General features: G+C 43.5%; 1 protein-coding gene across 2 annotated transcripts in view; it reads right to left on the bottom strand.

The window, feature by feature from the left end:
• The window catches only part of Skil (SKI like proto-oncogene), a 28,347-nt gene extending 10,511 nt beyond the window's left edge, over positions 1-17,836 (bottom strand). Inside the window, exons 1-4 of one of the 2 annotated variants that reach the window (XM_032898568.1) lie at positions 17,459-17,836; positions 15,843-15,905; positions 14,143-15,288; positions 414-511 (exon numbers count right to left, since the gene is read on the bottom strand). In XM_032898568.1, coding sequence (XP_032754459.1) covers positions 414-511; positions 14,143-15,231 — 1,187 coding nt within the window. In that variant the 5' untranslated portion in view covers positions 15,232-15,288; positions 15,843-15,905; positions 17,459-17,836. Of the gene's footprint in view, positions 1-413; positions 512-14,142; positions 15,906-17,458 lie in introns of both variants that reach the window. The other variant, XM_032898569.1, reaches the window with a different exon arrangement.
• Positions 17,837-18,921: the final 1,085 nt, after the last annotated feature.

Below are 18,921 nucleotides of genomic sequence, written 5' to 3'. Positions count from 1 at the left end.
CCTCTGTGAGTTTGAGGCCAACCTGGGCTACATAAGGAGGCCAGCCAGGGTTACCTAATGAGAACTGGTTTCAAAAAATAAAAATAAAACAAAAAGCAAAGTAACACATTCATCTCTTGAGATAAAATAAATTGATTCAATTTCTACTTCAAGATTGAAATTTTATATACACCCACACAAAAGATGCATTCAATCCCAATGTTCTTGCCTAAAACAATTCTGAATTAGCATTAGCTAACAAGGAAAACCTAAAGGTAAGCGACTTAAGTCTTAATTCCTAGAACTGTACCTGGAAGACAGCTGTTAATAAACAGATAAACAAACCAACTAAGAATCAAACAGTCAGGGAAGGGGTGGGAAAAACAAACAAACAAGCAAGCAAACAACCACTAGACAAGCTAAGGCTCACTCACCTGGGGTGTAAAAATGAATGGGTCTGAGGAACGTGGTCACCTTCCTGTTTTATAACAGGATACCATGGTGGCAATTCCATTGCCGAAGGCGTATCTGTCTGTAGGAGTACACAGAAAGGAACATTACTGAGAGGAAAAGATGATCCTCTTTGCTCAATATGGTTCAAGGGATAGAACCCAGGGATTAAATCCAGGGTCTTGCCCTCGTTAGTTAAACACTCTAACCACTGGGCTTCACAGCCAGGCCCTGTTGGCTAATCTTCTGTCCACTTGATAGGGCTGCAGAACAAGTGTCACATTTTTAAGGCTCATCTTCTATTAGGAGCTCTCCCACAGTGCTATGTCTCATTTCTTGAGACTTATCGACTGCTAACTATCTGGTCACAACTTTCAATACGCACATTCAAATGGCACAGCTTAGCAGAAACAATTTCATACTTTGGAAATCAATTCCAAATAAAATAACACAACCCTGAAAATACACAGCATTGAGAACCTCTTACTCTTGGTGCCACAATCGACTTTCCTCTACCCCATAGCCACAGCTCTTGCTAAAATTTTAACTAGATACCATTCTATAGCATTAAGTATTCTGGCCAATTAAACGTGAAACTACTGTGCTTGCTATTAAGAATTAGTAAACCATATTCCTCATAAATATTAAAAACTTTTTTTAAGTACCTATAAAGGAACAGGGGAATGGTAACTGGTAATTTCCTAAGTATTACTGGCTAAGAATTTTACACACTCTGATTAATTCTAATAAATGCCCCCTCCATTAAGCAGTGATCTTTAGAACAACACTAAAAGAATAGTCTATGGTTCTAGCAGTTTTCTTGTCTTGGCCTGGATGATACTTTGTCCTCACATATGTCCGTGACAGTCACTCCCCTGATTGTGAGGAGAAATAGGGAACAAGGGTCCCTGACAGAAAAGCGAAGGAGGAGCTGAAAGGGGCCAGATGAAGGCAGACAGCAGAGATGCGATGTGCACAGGTCCAAGAGTGGGTTAAGGACGGTCACCTAACAGGGCACCTGGCTAATCTCTGAACGCTTGCTCTGAGAGCCTCCAATCCCATCTGCAATCAGGAGGCAGATGGAGACTAACAAGCTCATAATGAAAACACAGAACTGTGGCTATAGCCCAGGGCAGAGTACTCGCCTGGCATAAGCAAGGCCCTGAGTTCAATCTCCAGCACTGCACATAAAAAGTGTGATGGTTGGGTGAGATGGCTCAGTGGTTAAGAGCACTGACTGCTCTTCCAGAGGTTCTGAGTTCAAGTCCCAGCAACCACATGGTGACTTACAACCATCTGTAATGGGATCCTATGCCTCTTCTGGTGTGTCTGAAGACAGTGACAGTGTACTCACATACATAAAATAAATAAATCTTTAAAAAAATATATAATTCTATCCTTATATTTTACCAAGTTCTTATGTCTATGAATCTTATTCCAAAAAAAAAGAAAAACTCAAGTTAATAAAAAAAAAAATACAAAAAAAAAAAAAAAAAAAAAAAAAGTCTGATGGTGATCATACAAGGGATGGTCACCAACACTAAGAGTTAGGGAGGGTAGTTTGTATGTCCCAACATTTCAGGTCAGGAAAGAACACAAAGGGAAGAATGACATGCAGTTCTTAGTAAAAGTAAAATCAACTAGCAGTGGCCCAGGGGCTCATGGGAGTCTCGTGGGGAGACATGTTGCTAATGAAGAAAACCATTGTAAACTAAAAAAACTTCTGAGCGATCAGACAAGCAACTCAATGCCTGAAACAAACCAACCAACAAACAAAAAGACAAAAAACAGAAGGAACAACTCTAGAGTAAACTTTACACAACTTCACAAGTGTGACTTTAATGCCACGGAAAACTTTTTTAAAAAGTAAAGAAAACTGAAAAGAAATGTTGGGTGAGGTGGCTTACATTAGACACTTGGTGTCACATGTTAGACACCTGTCACTAAGTGGAATAACAAGAGTTCAATCTCTGGAACTCACACAGCAGAACTGACTCTTGTAAGTTGTCCTCTGACCACAACAAGTATGTCCATAGCAAATGCTTCCCCCAATAAATAACAGTAATTTTTAATATTTAGAAAAGTAAAAAAGTGAAAAATAATTTGTATTGTTGGGAGATCTTAATGTTTTCTAAGAATTACTAGATGAGGAAATTGAAATACAAGTAAGACTACAATATTATAGAAGAAAAGAATATTTTCATAAATTAATCTTTATTTTTAGTTTACATGTATAAATATTTTTGTGTGCATGTTATCTGTGGATCATGTGCCCGAGGAAACCAGAAGGAGGCATAAGATCCCCTGGAACTGGAGTTGCACATGGTTGTAAGCCACCTCATTTGTGGTGGGAATCAAACCCAGGTCCTCTAAGAAGAGCAACCAACTATCGAGCCACCACAGGAATGCTTTAAATGGCTTAAAAGTTGATTATCAAAGTAAGAGAGAAAGAGTCAGAGAGAGCCAGGGACAGAGGAAGGGGAAGGGGAGGGAGAGAGGGAGAGGGTGAAGAAGAGAGCACACTTGATCCCAGCACTCAGGAGGCAGAAGCAGGGGGATCTCTCTGAGCTCAAAGCCACCCTGTGTCTACAGAGTAAGTTCCAGGATACCTAGGTCTACAGAGAGAAACTCCAGCTCAAAAACAATATAAAACAACACAAAACAAGAAAGAATGGGTTATTAATTGAAGACTGCTATGTGAGTAGGCTATTTTTCTGGAAATAAAATCCACGAAGCTAATAAAATATTCTTTAAGATTCCAATAAGTAGCACAATTCTGATGTATTATTATTCAGAATCAGGGCAAACTCAACCACTTACTTACAAAGTAAAGCAATCAGTTGTTCACAGGTCCTCGGCCTACAGCAGACTAAAAAGAAGTGACTTCTAGCAATAAATACTAAAGGATAAATGTTCATAGAGCACTGATAACCTGAGAGAAGAATTACAGAATATAGCCATAAAACCTGCTGTAGCAAAAGATAATCTGAGGGTGTCAGCATAGGCCAGAGCAAGTCATTTACTACATTTCAATTGTGTATGACTAAACCAGTACTTTGAGTTACTATGGTAACTGATGCTTAAGTCTTGAGTCCAGATGACATCATCAAGCTATATTCTGTAAACTATTTAGATCTAAACTTATTTGAAACACTTAAAGTCGCTTTAAATATTTACAATTTTAGGGATCTAATTGAACAGTTAAGAGTACTGGTTCCTCTTGCAGGGGATGCAGGTTCAATTCCCACCACCCACATGGAGGCTCATGACCATCGCTAACTCCAGATCTATGGGATCACACATCCTCTTGTGATCTCCAGGGGTGCCAGGCACATAAGTAATACACACACACACACACACACACACACACACACACACACACACACACACACGCAAAACACTCATACACAGAAATGTAAAAAATTTTAAAGATACAAAAGGTGTTATTTTTTTTTTTGAAAAACCTGCTTTCTTTAACACTGTGATGCTCAGGGTAGCTTAACCCCGTTTGATGAGAGGGCGGGCATGCTGAGAAACATCAGTAATTCAGTAATTACTCTAATAATCCAGGGAAATACAAGATTATATTGAATTAAGTCAAACTCTGTGGTTAAACTCATTAAACAAAACTCATAATTGGTCTTATATCTTAAACAAGTCTAGATATATTGCCCAATAAATCACTTCAAACATTAAAGTTAAAATCACTACACTGAACCACACATTAAATAGGTTTTCCTAGTATACTGACTAGAATCTGAAATCTTCAGAACAGCTTGCAAGAATTTTTCAAACTTTGATTTTGGAATATGACAACTTTAATCACTAAATTTATTTCAAAAGCCTACTTTGACTTGTGTGGTCATTTTATTCATAATACAAGCACAGAATGCCCCTTTTTAAACATTTGAGGCAGTGTCTCATTATGTAGACCAGGCTGGCCTTGAACTCAAGACATCTACTGCCTTTGCCTCCTGAGTGCTAGGACTAAAGGCTTGAGCCACCACGCTTGGTTATTATGCCTTTAGTTCAGCAATTTCTCTACATTTGAAACATAACTTTTGCGTTTATTTATTTTTAAGTATTCATCCTCCTCAGTTTCTATTCTTTGTTTCTTATTCTTACATCAGTCAACTAAAAGAGTCACAGACCACAGGCTCTGAGCAAACGTCCTGTTCGAGTTTGCCATCCGTTGCTATGGTAAATACCATGGGCAGAGCAAGGTGGGGAAAGGGCTTCTATGACTCACACTTCCAGGTAACAGCCCATCACCACAGGAAGTCAACACAGGAACTCGAGGTAAGCTGAGGCGGACACCCGTGGACTAAGGTTGTTTATTGGCTTGCTCTGGCTTCTGCTCAGCTAACTTTCTTATACAGCCCTTCTTATATATCACCATAGGGTGATAGGGCTTTCTTATATCACCCTATGGCTGATAATGCCTACCACGGGCTGAGCCCTTCCACATCAATAAGCCATCAAAAAATGCCAATCTGACCTAGGCAATGCCCCAAGCAGACAACTGAAGCTAGCTGGAACACTCCCTTCAACAGTTACCTGATATTGTCCCTAGCCAATATCTGATTCCCCCATTCAACCCTAGCAAGTGGCTATCTGGCCTCTCAACAGTAACTGGAGGTCGAGAGCGTGTTTATTTTACACATCAGTACCTAGCACCATGCCTACCACGCAGTGCTTTGGGTGACTCTGAAGACCCTGGAGTAGCAACGGTCCATGCGGAGCATTTGCCTAGCATGTGTGCTCAACTAGCTCGCGGGTTCAACCATCAGCACCAGTGAAGAGAACACGAAAGGACATAAGAGGCAGGGGAGTGGCACAAGGTTACTTACTGGCTACCAAGAAACTCCAGACACTCTCAGATTTGGATCTTTCTCCTCCATGAAGCACAGGGGAAGCTGAACCTGTTTGGTTGCATTTTCTAAGATGTACAACTTTATACAAATCCTAAGGGATGCACAATGCCAACAGTGATAAAGTACTGCAAATCATTTTGCCTAAATGCTGCGGTAAGCCATAAAACACACTCCTAACGAATTATCCTAACTGCATGTTAAAAACAATTAAGCACATATTACAAAATGAAACAGTAACAGTCATGCCAGATTTTCTCTTCTAAGCCTGCATTTGTGTCAACATACAAATTAGGTTTTAGGGAAAGAATATAATTAAATGATACCGCAGTAACGCTCCGCTCCTGATCAGAAATACAAATTAGATCCCGAAACCAGAGCATCCTCTGCCTTTTGTCTTACACTCGATGTGGGACAATTTACTCCTTTGTGTACTCAAACACTAAAGCAATATGCATTTTCCCGCTTGGCAAGTGGAGAAGAACATCACTTAGTAACTGAAGGCAGAGTCTTATTATTTTAAATGCTCTACTGCTGGACTGCCCCACCATCGTCTACGTCAAAATTAACAGATGGCACCATTTCACACATACAAAGTTTCAGATACATTATTTCAATCCAAAGACTCCTTTTCTACTAAACATCAAATTAACACCCATGAAAAGAAAATTTAAAGGATCCCAAAATGTTTAATAAGTTAATTTTTAATAAATAACCCGTAGGAAAAGTCTTAAAGTTTTCCTACACGTCTACATCTTGGCTCTGGTACCTCGAGTACACAGCCCTTACATAATCAGACATCCTAAGCAGCAACAATTGGTCTGGGTGACACATGCTAATCAGTTTCACAATGACACAGTTTAGGGAAGTTGACTTCATCTTCTAAAAAGAATTTTTGGTACTACTTTAAATACAAAAGCATGTCCACCTGCTCCAAGCTATTTGTATCAAATACTCCACACTGCACTGAATTCTTATGCGTGCTAGGACTGCACTCCAGAATAAACTTGGTTTCTAAGTGGTATGCTTATTTTTGTAATTATAATATCAGATTAATATTATGCTCTTTAATTTGTAGTGACAAATGTTTATTATCTAAAAAACTAAGACAATGTTTTAAAATGCTGATCAATCTTCCAAATTCCCAATAAAAATTAAAATTAAGACATTTACATGTTTTTATATTTAGAGTGAGTGTGAGTATGTGTTCATATGAGTTGAACGTGTGTGTGTTTGAGAGAAAGTGTGTATGTTCATGAAACAGTTCTGTTCTCCCACCATGGATACCCTGGGGCCTGAACTCAGGTCATCAGGATTGATGGAAAAGCCCTTACCCACTGTCACCTCATTGTCCCCTCCAAAAAATCTTTTAAAAGCAGAACTGTTAAAAATGCTAAAACGGCCCTGGGCTCCAAAACGGTCCCCAGCTCCAAAAAAAAAAAAAAAAAAAGCTAAAACAGGGGTAGAAAGATGGCGCACAGTTAAGAGAACTGTTGTCTCTTACAGAGGAGCCCGGTCGGACTCCCAAACCCACATGGTAACCCGGAAACATCTGAAACTCCGGTTTTGGTAGCTATGACAGCTTCTTGATTTCTTTGCAGGCACCAGGCATACAAGTGACACATAGACATATTCAGACAAAACACCCACACACATCAAACAACAGTTAAAAGTGCTACAAATAATAATCATCTTTAACTTCTTGTGTTCAGACAGTATGCCGGCCGGCAAGCTTAACAGTCTTAATGGGATGCTTACATGAGAACTAAAATATAATGCGCATTATTATATAATAGGTTCAACATAAATCAACGACCTCTCCAAGGACACCACTAGATCACAGCTATTACTGCTTAAGAAATATCTCCTTTAGTATGAAATGAGATGCCTGGCTCTGGGTCTCTTTAGCATATGTAACACTAAGACATTCAAGTGGTCAGTAAATGACTGCAGAGGTACACAAAGCACCTCGTAGCCCATGGCTGCCAACAACGTTCACTGAAGGAAACCCAATCCCTCAGATGGTATCTGCTTTCCTCAGCATGCTCAGCATATTGTGAATGATTATGTCAACAACTGAAATGAAATAGTGTTATGTGGTTGCAAATAGCTACTTAAGCGCTTTTCAGCTTTAGGTTCATGCCACAGTTCTTGAGAATTAACTAACCTAATGCAAAACCGAGGCACAGTGATCTAAGCACCTGCATTAACGTATCTAGAGCTGATCCCGTGGATCCCCGGGAGTGACATCAATGCCTGCTGCTCACACTGAAAGACCAAACTCTGCAATAATAAATATGTAGTCGTTATCGTAAACCGTGTGAAGCTATAGTACAGTTATCCCTTTGCAATGTGAGGAACTGGTAAGAGTCTTGTTAGGAATTAAAGAAATTAGGAAAACGAAATTTTATACTATGAGCTTTACGTAAGAAACTACGAACATCAGCACGCTGCTTTTTCCTCCAAGTGCTTAGGATCAGTCCAGAGCCCTGTACACACCAGTCAAGCATCCAGTCACTGAGCTACATCCTTAGACAATTAAGCAGTGCTCTAATTTGCTTTCAGTCATGGTGACAGAACACTGACCAAAAACAACCTGGGAAGGCAAGAAAGGGCTTATGTGACTTTACTTCCAAGTCACAGTCCACCATGGGAGAGAAGTCAAAATCAACTCAGGCAGGAACTGAAGCAGACACCACTGAGGAAAGCTGATTCCTGGTTTGCTTGGCTTGCTTGCTTCTACAAACCAGGAACATCTGCCCGGGGGAGGACCTCCCACATCAATTAGCAATAAAGAAAGTGCCCCAAGACCCACCACAGGCAAATCTGATTGAGGTAATCCCCCAATTCAGACTCCTTCAGATAACCCTGCCAGTAGAAGCCTCGTAGATTTAGACAAAGTAGCACTCTCAATGCCACCAGCATATTTTCACTGATACCTGTCAACTGTTCAACGTGTATAACGTATCATGTATAAAGCTAAGGCTAAAGCCAAATCTATACAGATGCATACCAGAAGGGCAAAAGGGGCTGGCTCCTATGGAACTAGCTGTAAAACACATCTGCAGGGACCAAACCTGGGTCCTTAGCGAGAGCAGTCAATGTTCTTAACCACTGAGGCAGCTCTCCAAATTCATATAAGAGTTTTTTTGTAAGATTTCATTTCTTTTTCCATGCTTCAACTTTTAACTCTACTGACGCTCTATCTGGATAGTTTTCTTTAAGGCAGCACATAACTGCCATTTTTAGCCAATCTGGTAATCTGGCCATTAACTGGGGGTGTTCAGATCATTTGTATTTGCAACAGTTATTAATATCACTGCATCCCATCTACCTCTTATTATTAGTACTCCATGTGTCCCTCGTTCTTTTACAATTAAAAAAATAAATATAAGGCTTGATTTTTCTGTCTTATTTGGAAAAATAGGCATTTTAAAAATATGATGTGATTTGAACGTTCAAATAATGTTCACTGTGAATACAAAAAGAATATTGGCCTTACTGTACATAGTATCTCCAATTTTCTACTTTATTCTATTTTGTTTTGGCTATATTTAAATGTTAATAACCTACTAAAATGGGGTTGGGGATTTAGCTCAGTGGTAGAGCGCTTGCCTAGCAAGCGCAAGGCCCTGGGTTCGGTCCCCAGCTCCGAAAAAAAGAAAAAAGAAAAAAAAAAATAACAACAAAAAAAAAAATAACCTACTAAAATGATCTCATGCTCCTTCTGGCCCTTTTCAACCTGGTTATAAAAAGTGTTAAAAATGCTAAGACACTGACTTGTGTGATGGGCTGCAATGTACTGTTCTTGGGGAAACTGGCAAAGCAGCTTCCCAAGCATTTTCTGTAGGGTTTACTTCTCTCATGGAGCCCCACATGAGACAAAAAGTACACAGATGAAAAACTGTAGTTTGAAAAGTAACTCAAATTAAAAAGAATCAATATCTAACTTTTTACTGTCTTTAAAAAAAATAAAAAGCTAATGATTCTATTTTAGATTAAGAAAATTAATGTCCTATATTAATTAAGACATACTATTCCTAAAGTACTATAAAACTTTACAGTAAAATCAGGGAACTTCGGGGTTGGGGATTTAGCTCAGTGGTAGAGCGCTTGCCTAGCAAGCGCAAGGCCCTGGGTTCGGTCCCCAGCTCCGAAAAAAAAAAAAAAAATTAAAATCAGGGAACTTCCAGTATTACAAAAAATAAACTCTAAAGGCTCAATCATCATAAACTCCCTATTAAGATCCACTGTCAAAGAAAACGGTGTTCCAAATGAACTTTGACCCAATCCAAACAAGTCTACACTAGGCTCTATTATCTGAAACCTCAAGGAGATGTCAACCAGAGTGCGAGTGGGCACCACCTCAAAGGAACCAATCGACATACCTGTTTGGGTTGTTGCAGTCTAGTAATTTTAAAATGCTTCTGTTTCTTATTACAAACCTCGAGGAGGAATTCCCATGTACATATTAATATTTCAGTAACCATTCAATACCATCTGACATCTCTACATAATAGACTTCCAATTTCCAAATGCTTTCACATCTATCCTCTCATTTGACGAGTTACACTGTTATATATATAATAATTATGGATGACCATTATCAAGCCATTCTTTAAAAACAGAAAACAGAAAACCTGCTGGCCTATGCAGCACACCTTTAATCCTAGCCCCTGGGACAGAGGCAGGTGGATCTCTGAGGCCAGCCTGGTCGACAGAATGAGTTGCAGGACAGCCAGGGCTACACAGAGAATCCTCAGAGAAAACATGACAAACATGGGCAAGGTCTTGAATTTGACCTCAGAACTCAAAAAAGAATGAATGAATACCATACATTAAAAAGTCTCTGCTTACTTCCTTAGGATTATGACAAGAAGCCTGTTTCCTATAAATATAGCACCTTGCCAGGGATGAGAAATATGTGTACCATCGTTCCAGTGATCACCACAGAAACAAAACTGCAAAACTAGAGGGGGTGAAATGGTTAATTTCTTTGGGGGAGGGGGAGCATGAAGGGATAACAGGTTAAGTTTTCTACCACCAAGGAGAAAGTATCTAAGCTGTTTATCTTAAGGACATCTGCATCATAGATTACCTAAAAAAAAAAAAAAACAATATTCCCATAACTGTATAAAGTAAAACTACAATACTGTACTAAGAGCAGACAAATCTGAATGTTAGAAATCTTAATTCTGGGCTGGAGAGATGGCTCCGTGGTTAAGAGCACTGACTGTTCTTCCAGAGGTCCTGAGTTCAATTCCCAGCAACCACAGGGTGGCTCACAACCATCTGTAATGGGATCTGATGCCCTCTTCTGTGTGTCTGAAGACAGGGACAGTGCACTCATATACATAAAATAAATAAAATTTTTTAAAAAAGGGAAATCTTAATTCTACTATATGTTAAGGGCATACACCACCCATTCTTTAAGGATCTTTATGTGTATGAGTGTTTGTGTGAGCATATTTACATGCCTGTTGCCCTCAGAGGCCAGAAGAGGGCTTTAGATCCCCTAGCACTGGAGTTTCAGATGACTATGAGCTGCCATGTGGGTGCTGGGAACCAGAGCTGACTCCTTGGCAGAAGCAACCAGTGCTGAGCCACCTCTCTGTCCCGGCACACACCATTCTCACCTTAGTGAGTTAGAAGTAGTCAGTCCTGGGCTACAGGAAGAATCGCCTACAGTTCTGTTATCAGCTAAGCATAAGTGACCTTTTCCAATGTGCCTGAACATAAGCTTAAGCACCCCCTCAGGCTTATCTGATGTGTGTATCTGCTTAGCCTCGGTCTTAGGCCGAGATTCAGATGCTCTGATTCTTATCTGGCTGAATACCTATGATAAAGTGAGAAAGAATTAAGAAAACAGTATTTTTGCAAACTGAGCATTCTAAAACACAACAACCATTTTCCAAATAAAATTCACACTAAGAAAATTAAAAAAAAAAAAATTAAAGGCTCTGGAAATACCCATTGTACTGTGCAACCCAAGCATATCTAAAATTGTATGTACTTTTTCCTTTTGAGGTAAGATCCCATGTAGCCCTCAATCCCCCTATGTAGTCAAGGATGACCATCCTACTTCCATTTCTCAAATCCAGGACTGCAGGTGCACACCACCGCCCAAGGTTTACAACGTGCTAGGGATCCACCCAGGGCTGTGTATGGGCTGGGCGAGCTCTCTGCCAACTGACTACATTCCCAGACCCATCACGAATTATTTCTGATGACTGAAGAAGGGGTCCAAAACATTGTAGTTTCTACCAAGAAAAAGCTGAGCTCTCCACTAACAACACTTAACCTGACCCCATTTATTCCCAGGATCTAAAGCATAGCTAACTATGCAAATTAAATATATCAGCTATGCAAATAGCTTGTTGGTCATTACTGATACAATTGCTGTTCTTTAAAATAAGTTGCCACAGGGTCTGGTGAGATGGCTCAGCTGATAAGAGTACTGGCTGTCCTTCAAGAGGACCCAAGTTCAATTCCCAACACCCACATGGCAACTCACAACTGTCTGTAATTCTAGTCCCAAAGGCCAATACCCTCACAGACCCTCAAGCAGGCAAAACAGCAATGCACACAAAATATGGATGTATTATTTTTAAAAACAGTAAGTAAAAAGTTGCTACATTTCCAATAAATGCCTATATTTTCAGATTTCTTTTTATTTGAATTCAAAATGAGTATAACTACACAAACCATATCAAATTACACTGATCACACTAAATTTAATCTCATTTAGTAGGTTAAAATATTCAACAGAGTTTTTGGGTTAAACAATAGTTTGATTTGATTTTTTAAAAAATGAATTTCCTCATCAGTTTGGTCTGTCTGGCAACCAACAACTAAAATTCTGACTCTCTGAATGCCCTGAGAAATATCTTCTCCAACCCAAGACTGCTTTCCCTTGTAAGTACTTCAGTTTTGTGCAGTCAGTAAAGAATTTAAGAGCCATTATGTTAAACTAAGCACTAATATTATTCTTCAAATGCATGCTTCAGGGAAGATCTCTAGCCTAAAGCCAGAAGACCAACCTTCACCTCACCCTACCAGTTGCCAGACACACCTGACAGAAGGAAATAGTCTAGGTCACTTCTCTCACGGATCCTTGAAAACTACCTCTCCATGTTCAGAGGAAACTTTAAAATGTACAGTAACAGCACTTTTAAAGCTGCTTAAGTATGTGTTAAATAAACCCCAATTTTCTTCTAAAGAAAACTTTCTTGAATTCCCCTAACTTCCTTCATTTCACATAAAATTGGAAACAACACAGCACGAAACCTCCAGCAAACTGAGAAAAACAATAGAAGGGGGGGTGTGTCTCATACCTTCCCAGAATCAAATAAAAAATGTATCTGTATTACTGCATCCCAAGAAAAAAAAAGCAGTTTCAATTCCCTCTCTGTGAATTCTCCTTTTCAAACCAGACTGGGCCATATTTCTCAGATGGGTTTCACCCAAGTGCAGAACAGGTAATTCTAAGAATGTTGTCAAGAGAAATGAAGACCAGAGCAAGTAATACAGCCACTGTCACACGTGGAAGGACAGTGGCTCTAATTAGCTGAAACAGACAGAGGAATACAGATGTCTGAGCAGGAGCACTGCACAGAGAGCTCTAGCTACAGGCAAGTTTCCACTTTGAATAACGGCATCAGGTCAATCCTGACTTAAAACCAGTTCGCACTGCACATGAAGAACTTATCTTAGTAGCCACCGGCGAGGAATGTCAGTGATAAACTTCTGGGAAAGGAGCAAGCTAACCTAAGGAAAAGTCTAGCTCTCTCTATGTTGCACTGCAGCGGAAAACTACAGCCTCAGAAGACACTGACATTCCTTCAAAAGCTTAAGCGCACAACACCCAATACTAAATTAGAATTTAAGCCTACCTAAAACTGCTGTGAACAACCCTGAGTTACTTAATAAAGTTTCTTCCATTAAACAGAAAGTGGTAGTTCAAAGGGAAGAAAAACTAATAATGGAAAACTAAGTTCTTAAAATGTGGCCAGTCTTGTTATAAAAATTAATAACATAAAACTTGCATGAAAAACAGCTCTAGAGTAATGTTCAATGCATTTTAAACAGTTCTAGGTACATTACCTATTAACTTTAAATCAAGTAGAAAAGTATATAAAATAATCACATCAAGGTTTAAATAACCACTAGAATGAAGACAGTATCTTAACCTTCCAGAAACCTGTGGAAGGAGTAATGATTTACCATCTCTCTGCAGGTAGCTGGTCACAGCAGTACTTCATTAAACTGAAATGACCTTGACTCGGCCTCTGTATCACAGTTTTTCAAAAGCATTCCTTTCTTTGTATTAAAAACAAAATCTTGGTTACTGATACCAAATTACTCAGATAAATGTCTCAATTTGCTTTGAATACGGATCAATCCTCAATCCCAGCACAAAAACATCAGAAACTATTTGTACAGCTTCGAAAGGCAATTTTGAGCCTAACACCGGACCAGTTTTCAAGTGGAGATAACGCAACACCAAAGTGCGAACTCTCTTGAGTCGAAGGCAACAGATTTAGTCAAGCAGCAGGATGTGTGAAGGATATGGGCCAAAAGAATTCACAATGCCTGCAATTTTAGAAGGCATTTTCGACTGGAGGCTCATTCTCTTACCTGTAAAACGGGAATGACCCTACTTCTCTCAGGGGAAAACCAATACGGAAACCACTGTGGCTAAGACAGACAAACAGGAGGCTGACGGGTTTTTGTTGTTACATGGACAGGCTGAAGCATTAGCTTCATAATTCAAAGCTGTAGACACAGAATTAGGATACCATTACTATTTGAAATTACTAGTCAAAAAAAAAAAGGAACTTGCCTTTGATTGGATTCTCTTTCCATTTCTCATGCTAAACTTCTCCTTCATTTCCTCTAAAATTATCTTCAGTTTCTTTTCTTCGGGTGTCCCTAGGTATTTTTGGTTCACATGAAGGTAACAGTGCCACTTGGCTGACTCAAAGCCCCAATGGCAAGTTCTCTTGTCAGGAGATCTGTGTGAATGCATGACGAATGTCTGAGGAGCAAACATTCCACAGCACTCCAGACACTGGATACAGGGAGCATCGGGCTGAACATAAAACTGAGGTGCAAAGAGACCCTGACATTTGCCCAAGCACTCATGTTCCACTTCAAAGGCACTGCCAGTCTCCTTCAGCTGGGCCCAAGAGCTTTTAGCAGGAAGTATGCTACCATTTTGAGGAAAAGTTCGTGGCCTCAGTAAAGCATTACAGAGTCTCTGTGCATCAGTCAACGTGATCAGCCCACAGGAGGGGGCATTGAATGGAAGTATCCCTAAGACCTTTAAGATATGAAGCTGGTCTGAAGTACACCTAGAACAATAGATGTAGAGCTCATCGCATACTGTGTTTATTTGCTGGAGTGAAAATTCTCGGAGAACAGAATTTAAGACTTGGGGCAAACAGAGTCTCTTTTCTCCTCCGACTTGAAAACAAGAAATAGACTCCCCTTCCAAAACAGTCTGAGTGAGCTCTGTGGAGCTATCAGAAGGAATAAGAAGAGGACCAGGAAGAACCTGAGGAGACGGAAGAGGCAGGAACACAGTCGGTGACATGCTTTCTTGGGAATATCGAGCAGAAAAAGCTGCTGGTCCACCCAAAGAGCTCTGACTACTTAAATGGAATTGTGCCAGTGTGTGTTTCAGACTGGGGTTTAAATTTAAAGTTTCAGGTAGAGAAGGACAGTTGCGCTTGGCGTGCTCGCCATCTGGTTCCACTGACGCATCTCCGTAGTCGTCCAAATGCTCCTTCTTCACCTTGGTCAGCGTTTTCCCATTGGCATGAATGTCTGTCATCATTTTTTTCACGGGAGGACTGCCATCATCCTCCATCCCGCTCAGCTTTTTATTTGAACCCTGAACTAAGGAGAAATTAGACTGCAGGTTTTCCATGGCCACACCGGTGTTTTTAAATAATTAAGTCTTCAATTGGCATGTTGTTCTCAGTTCCTAATTTGAAGAGAAAAAGGCAACGTATACAAATACTTGTGACTCACTTAGAAATGTTTAGTTTCCAAAGATGAATTTTCTTGCTCAATAGATTGTACAACTCTGTTTCAGTTCAGCTGTTTCTCAGGATGTAACTGAAAATACTACAAAACTTCTCAATTCGCTTCTAATAACAAAGGGTATAATCGTCAGCACACCCCTGAGAAAAGTCTTGTTTTCTTGAGCACTTCAGCTATTTGTGTTAAAATAAAGCTAATTCCTCAGTTCAAGAAGTCCAAAGTTTGGTGTAGTGGTTGAGTTTGGTTGGTTTTGTTCTTTAAGCAAAGCATGTGGAAAGTTTATGCCATGACTGTATCCTGAAACTACACCCAAACACGAGTTACAATGATGCAATGGTTTTAGTTTTTGCCAAGAACACCAAAAAAGAAGAGGCAGGTATCCTCACTGAAAATGGTGGTCTGCGGCTCTGTGCTGACAAACTGAAGACTTGTCTAAATCGCCACACTGCAGGAGCCTGGCTCCACCTGAACTTTTATAATTAGCAATATACATACACTAAGTAAAAAAGCTGCCCAGTTTATCTTCAGGGATTACAGTTCATTCTTCTTTTAATTGATCTGGAAGAGAAAGGGGTGGGGAGAGTTACATTTGAATTAGCTCCAGAGGCCAAAGGGTCTGTTTAAAACCAGTTTCTTAATCTTAAACTCAGTTCACTTTGCCAAAGGTAACACTTGGGTGGTTTCTTCCAACCTAACACCAGTTATCTAAAAGAAACTTCATCTAAATAGGAAGCAGTCCAGACCGTGGGTAACAGGAGCATTAAATAATATCTCTCCAAACAAGGAAGAGTACACAAATTTAGAATACGGATAACCAAAACGCAGTAGCAGAGGCTTTCTCAACTATGCATGCCATTTAAATTTTAAAAAGTAATCCTTTCTCTTCAGAAAAAAGAACCCTGTAGTTTCTGCTCTCCCCCCACCCCGCAAAAGATCCATGTTAATATACCTACCATATGTAACTAAGTCTCAAGCAGATTAATTCATCTAGTCAATATATACTATCTTTTTAAATTGAAGAAGAAGAAAAACTTTCCCTTTAAAAGGTTAGCGAATTTGCTTAATGGAAGCCAAAAGCTGTAAGACTCCATGCCTGGAAATCTCCATCCTTTAGCAAGACTAATCCGGGACAAAAAGCACAAGGCAGACAGACCTCACAAAGAATGCAAATGGAGGCAGAGTGGCGAAAAAGAGTATTCATCCACTTCCCTCCCTGGAGAAAACCCAATAAAAGCCGATAAATAAAAACCTTTGCTTCTAAACTCCCAGCAATTTATGTTAACACAAACCCAGAGAATTACGGACGAAAGCCACCTAGCCACCGTACTGTGACTTTCGCCACTACAGGGACACCTCCGCCAAGGCGAGCCAAGGAAAAGGGCAGGAGGCATGACCTAGACCAGGGGCGCCCCCACAGCCCTGCGCACACGCAGAGACACCCACTCATCATCAACCCGAAGGACCGGGAAGCAGAGGACTCCCGACGTCTGGTGAGGTGAGAGGGGGCAGAGGAAGTAGGAGTCCTCCCAACCCCCACCTCTGTGACCGGGATCACCCTAAGTGCCCTCCCCACATCGCCCCACTGCGGGGGCCGCCGGTGGAAATCCCCCACGCACTCGGTCCGCGGGAAGTTCTCTGGGGTTACCTCTGCGCCCCAGGGCTGCGCCTCCCCACCACTGACCCACCCTGAGCCGTAACACCCAGAGGGGCGCAGGCAGGTTGGGCGCCAAGCCCGGAAGCCCGCGTCGCTGGACGCTCAGAGATGGGGCCAGCCGGAGGCATCCCCGCCGAGCGCAGACGGCCGGGGGATGGCGGCGATGACCGGTGTCCAGGTCTCCCGGGTCCCGGCGGCTCGGGTCAAGTGCACCGCCATCCCCTCCCAGCCGACCCGTCCTAGAATCTGCGAGGCCTGTACACCCGTGGGACCCCCGCCGCGCGCCCTGTGCCCTCGACCCCGCCCGGGACCCCACGCATCCCGGACGCCCCACTCAGGCCCTCGGCGCCCGGACAGCCCCACGGGCTCTGTGGCCTCCCCATAACACCCCCGCCGCCGCCTCAGCGCCCCCAGAGGCCGCACGCCCCTCACGTCCCCTCGCGACCTGCGGCCGCACCTGTGCCCGCCGTCGCCGTCGCCGTCGCTCGCCCGCCGCCTTCGCTGTGCCGGCGCCGCTCCGAACCCCACACACATCGCTACACACAGCCTCTGACGTCACCCGGCCCGCGGCCCGCCCACGTCACTGCGGAGACACGGCTTCCCGCAGACGCCGCCGCCGTCTCCGGCCGCCCGGGGGACAGCGAGGGCGGCGGGCGGGGGAGGGGAGGGAACGAAGCCAGCGGCGCCGCGCGGCCCCGCGCCAGCCAGTCCCTCGGGCGCGCGCGCCGTCTGGCCTATTGTGGCTCCTCGCGGTCTGCGCGCTTCAGGCTGCGCGCGCCTCTCCGGCCCCGGCCGGGGCGCGCGCCTGGTACCTCCGCCGCGCACGCGCGTGCGCCGGTCTCCGCTCCCCTGCCCCTCCTGCGCGTGCCCCTGCGCTGCTGGCTGGCCTGGCGCGCCGTCTGGGCGGCTGGCGCACAGCACTGTCTGCGGTGCCCGGCGCAGACAGGATGTTCCCTCGGCCCCACCCCCCCCCGCCGCCCCCTCCTTCCTTCCTCGAGTCGCCCAGCCGGCTGTCTGGGGGCCGCCGCCACGCCGCCGCCGTGTGGTGACGGGCCAGACCTGGGGCGCCTGGCCGCTGGCCCGCCGCGCGGCAAGGCGGGGGTGAGAAGGCGGAGAGGGGGTAGGGCGCGGCGGGCTGCACTGTGCGCGACCCCGGCAGCTGGCCGCGCCCGAGGTCAGGCTCGGCCAACAGCCCCCCACCCCCGCGGCCGCAGCTGGCCGCCTGGCCCCGCCCCGGAGGTGGCCTGCGGGTGGCTCCCCGCCGCGACCCCCGGGCTGAGCCCGCCGCGCAGACGCCCCCGCGCTGCCACCCTCCCCGTTCAGCGCTGCCACCTGCCCTGTACTCCCCGCGCTCCCTCCCCCAGTTCTCCTTCCCCCCCGCCGGCGCGCAGACGTCGCGGGGCCTCTCGCCCCCGTGGGGCCTCCCGCCGCGGCCGCCCTGCCAGCTGCCGGCGATCAGCCCCGCCTGGCCGCGCTGGGGTGGCCTCACCCGGTCGCCTCCCTGGCCGCCATCGCCCGGGAGGCGGAGGTTTCAGCACCGCCGGGGCAGACCTTGCTGCCCCAGCTGCTCTCGTCCTCCATAAAGTGACCGGTTCTAATTCACTAAGCACTTTGGTTGGGGTTTTCGGGCTTTTCTTTTCCTTTTTTTTTTTTTTTTTTTTTTTTTTTTTCCTTTTTTTTCTTTTTTTTTTTTTTTTTTTTTTTTTCCAGAGACGGTAAGAGGTGGGGGAAGATAACCACTTTCGGCTGCCACCTCGAACCGCCGGCGGGGGTGGATGAGGGGACTTCCTAGCCAACGTACCCAGTATAGCTCGAATATTCAACTCTGTGAAGCTAGCCCGTCATATTTCGAAACACCAAGAAATCCCCTTTTCTCCACCCCACCGCAGGATCAGGAACTGAAATAGCGCAGCGAGTAGC

The sequence above is a fragment of the Rattus rattus genome, chromosome 3 (assembly GCF_011064425.1).
Source record: "Rattus rattus isolate New Zealand chromosome 3, Rrattus_CSIRO_v1, whole genome shotgun sequence".
Lineage (NCBI taxonomy): Eukaryota > Metazoa > Chordata > Mammalia > Rodentia > Muridae > Rattus > Rattus rattus.
This window is presented reverse-complemented; position numbering and strand designations above follow the sequence as displayed.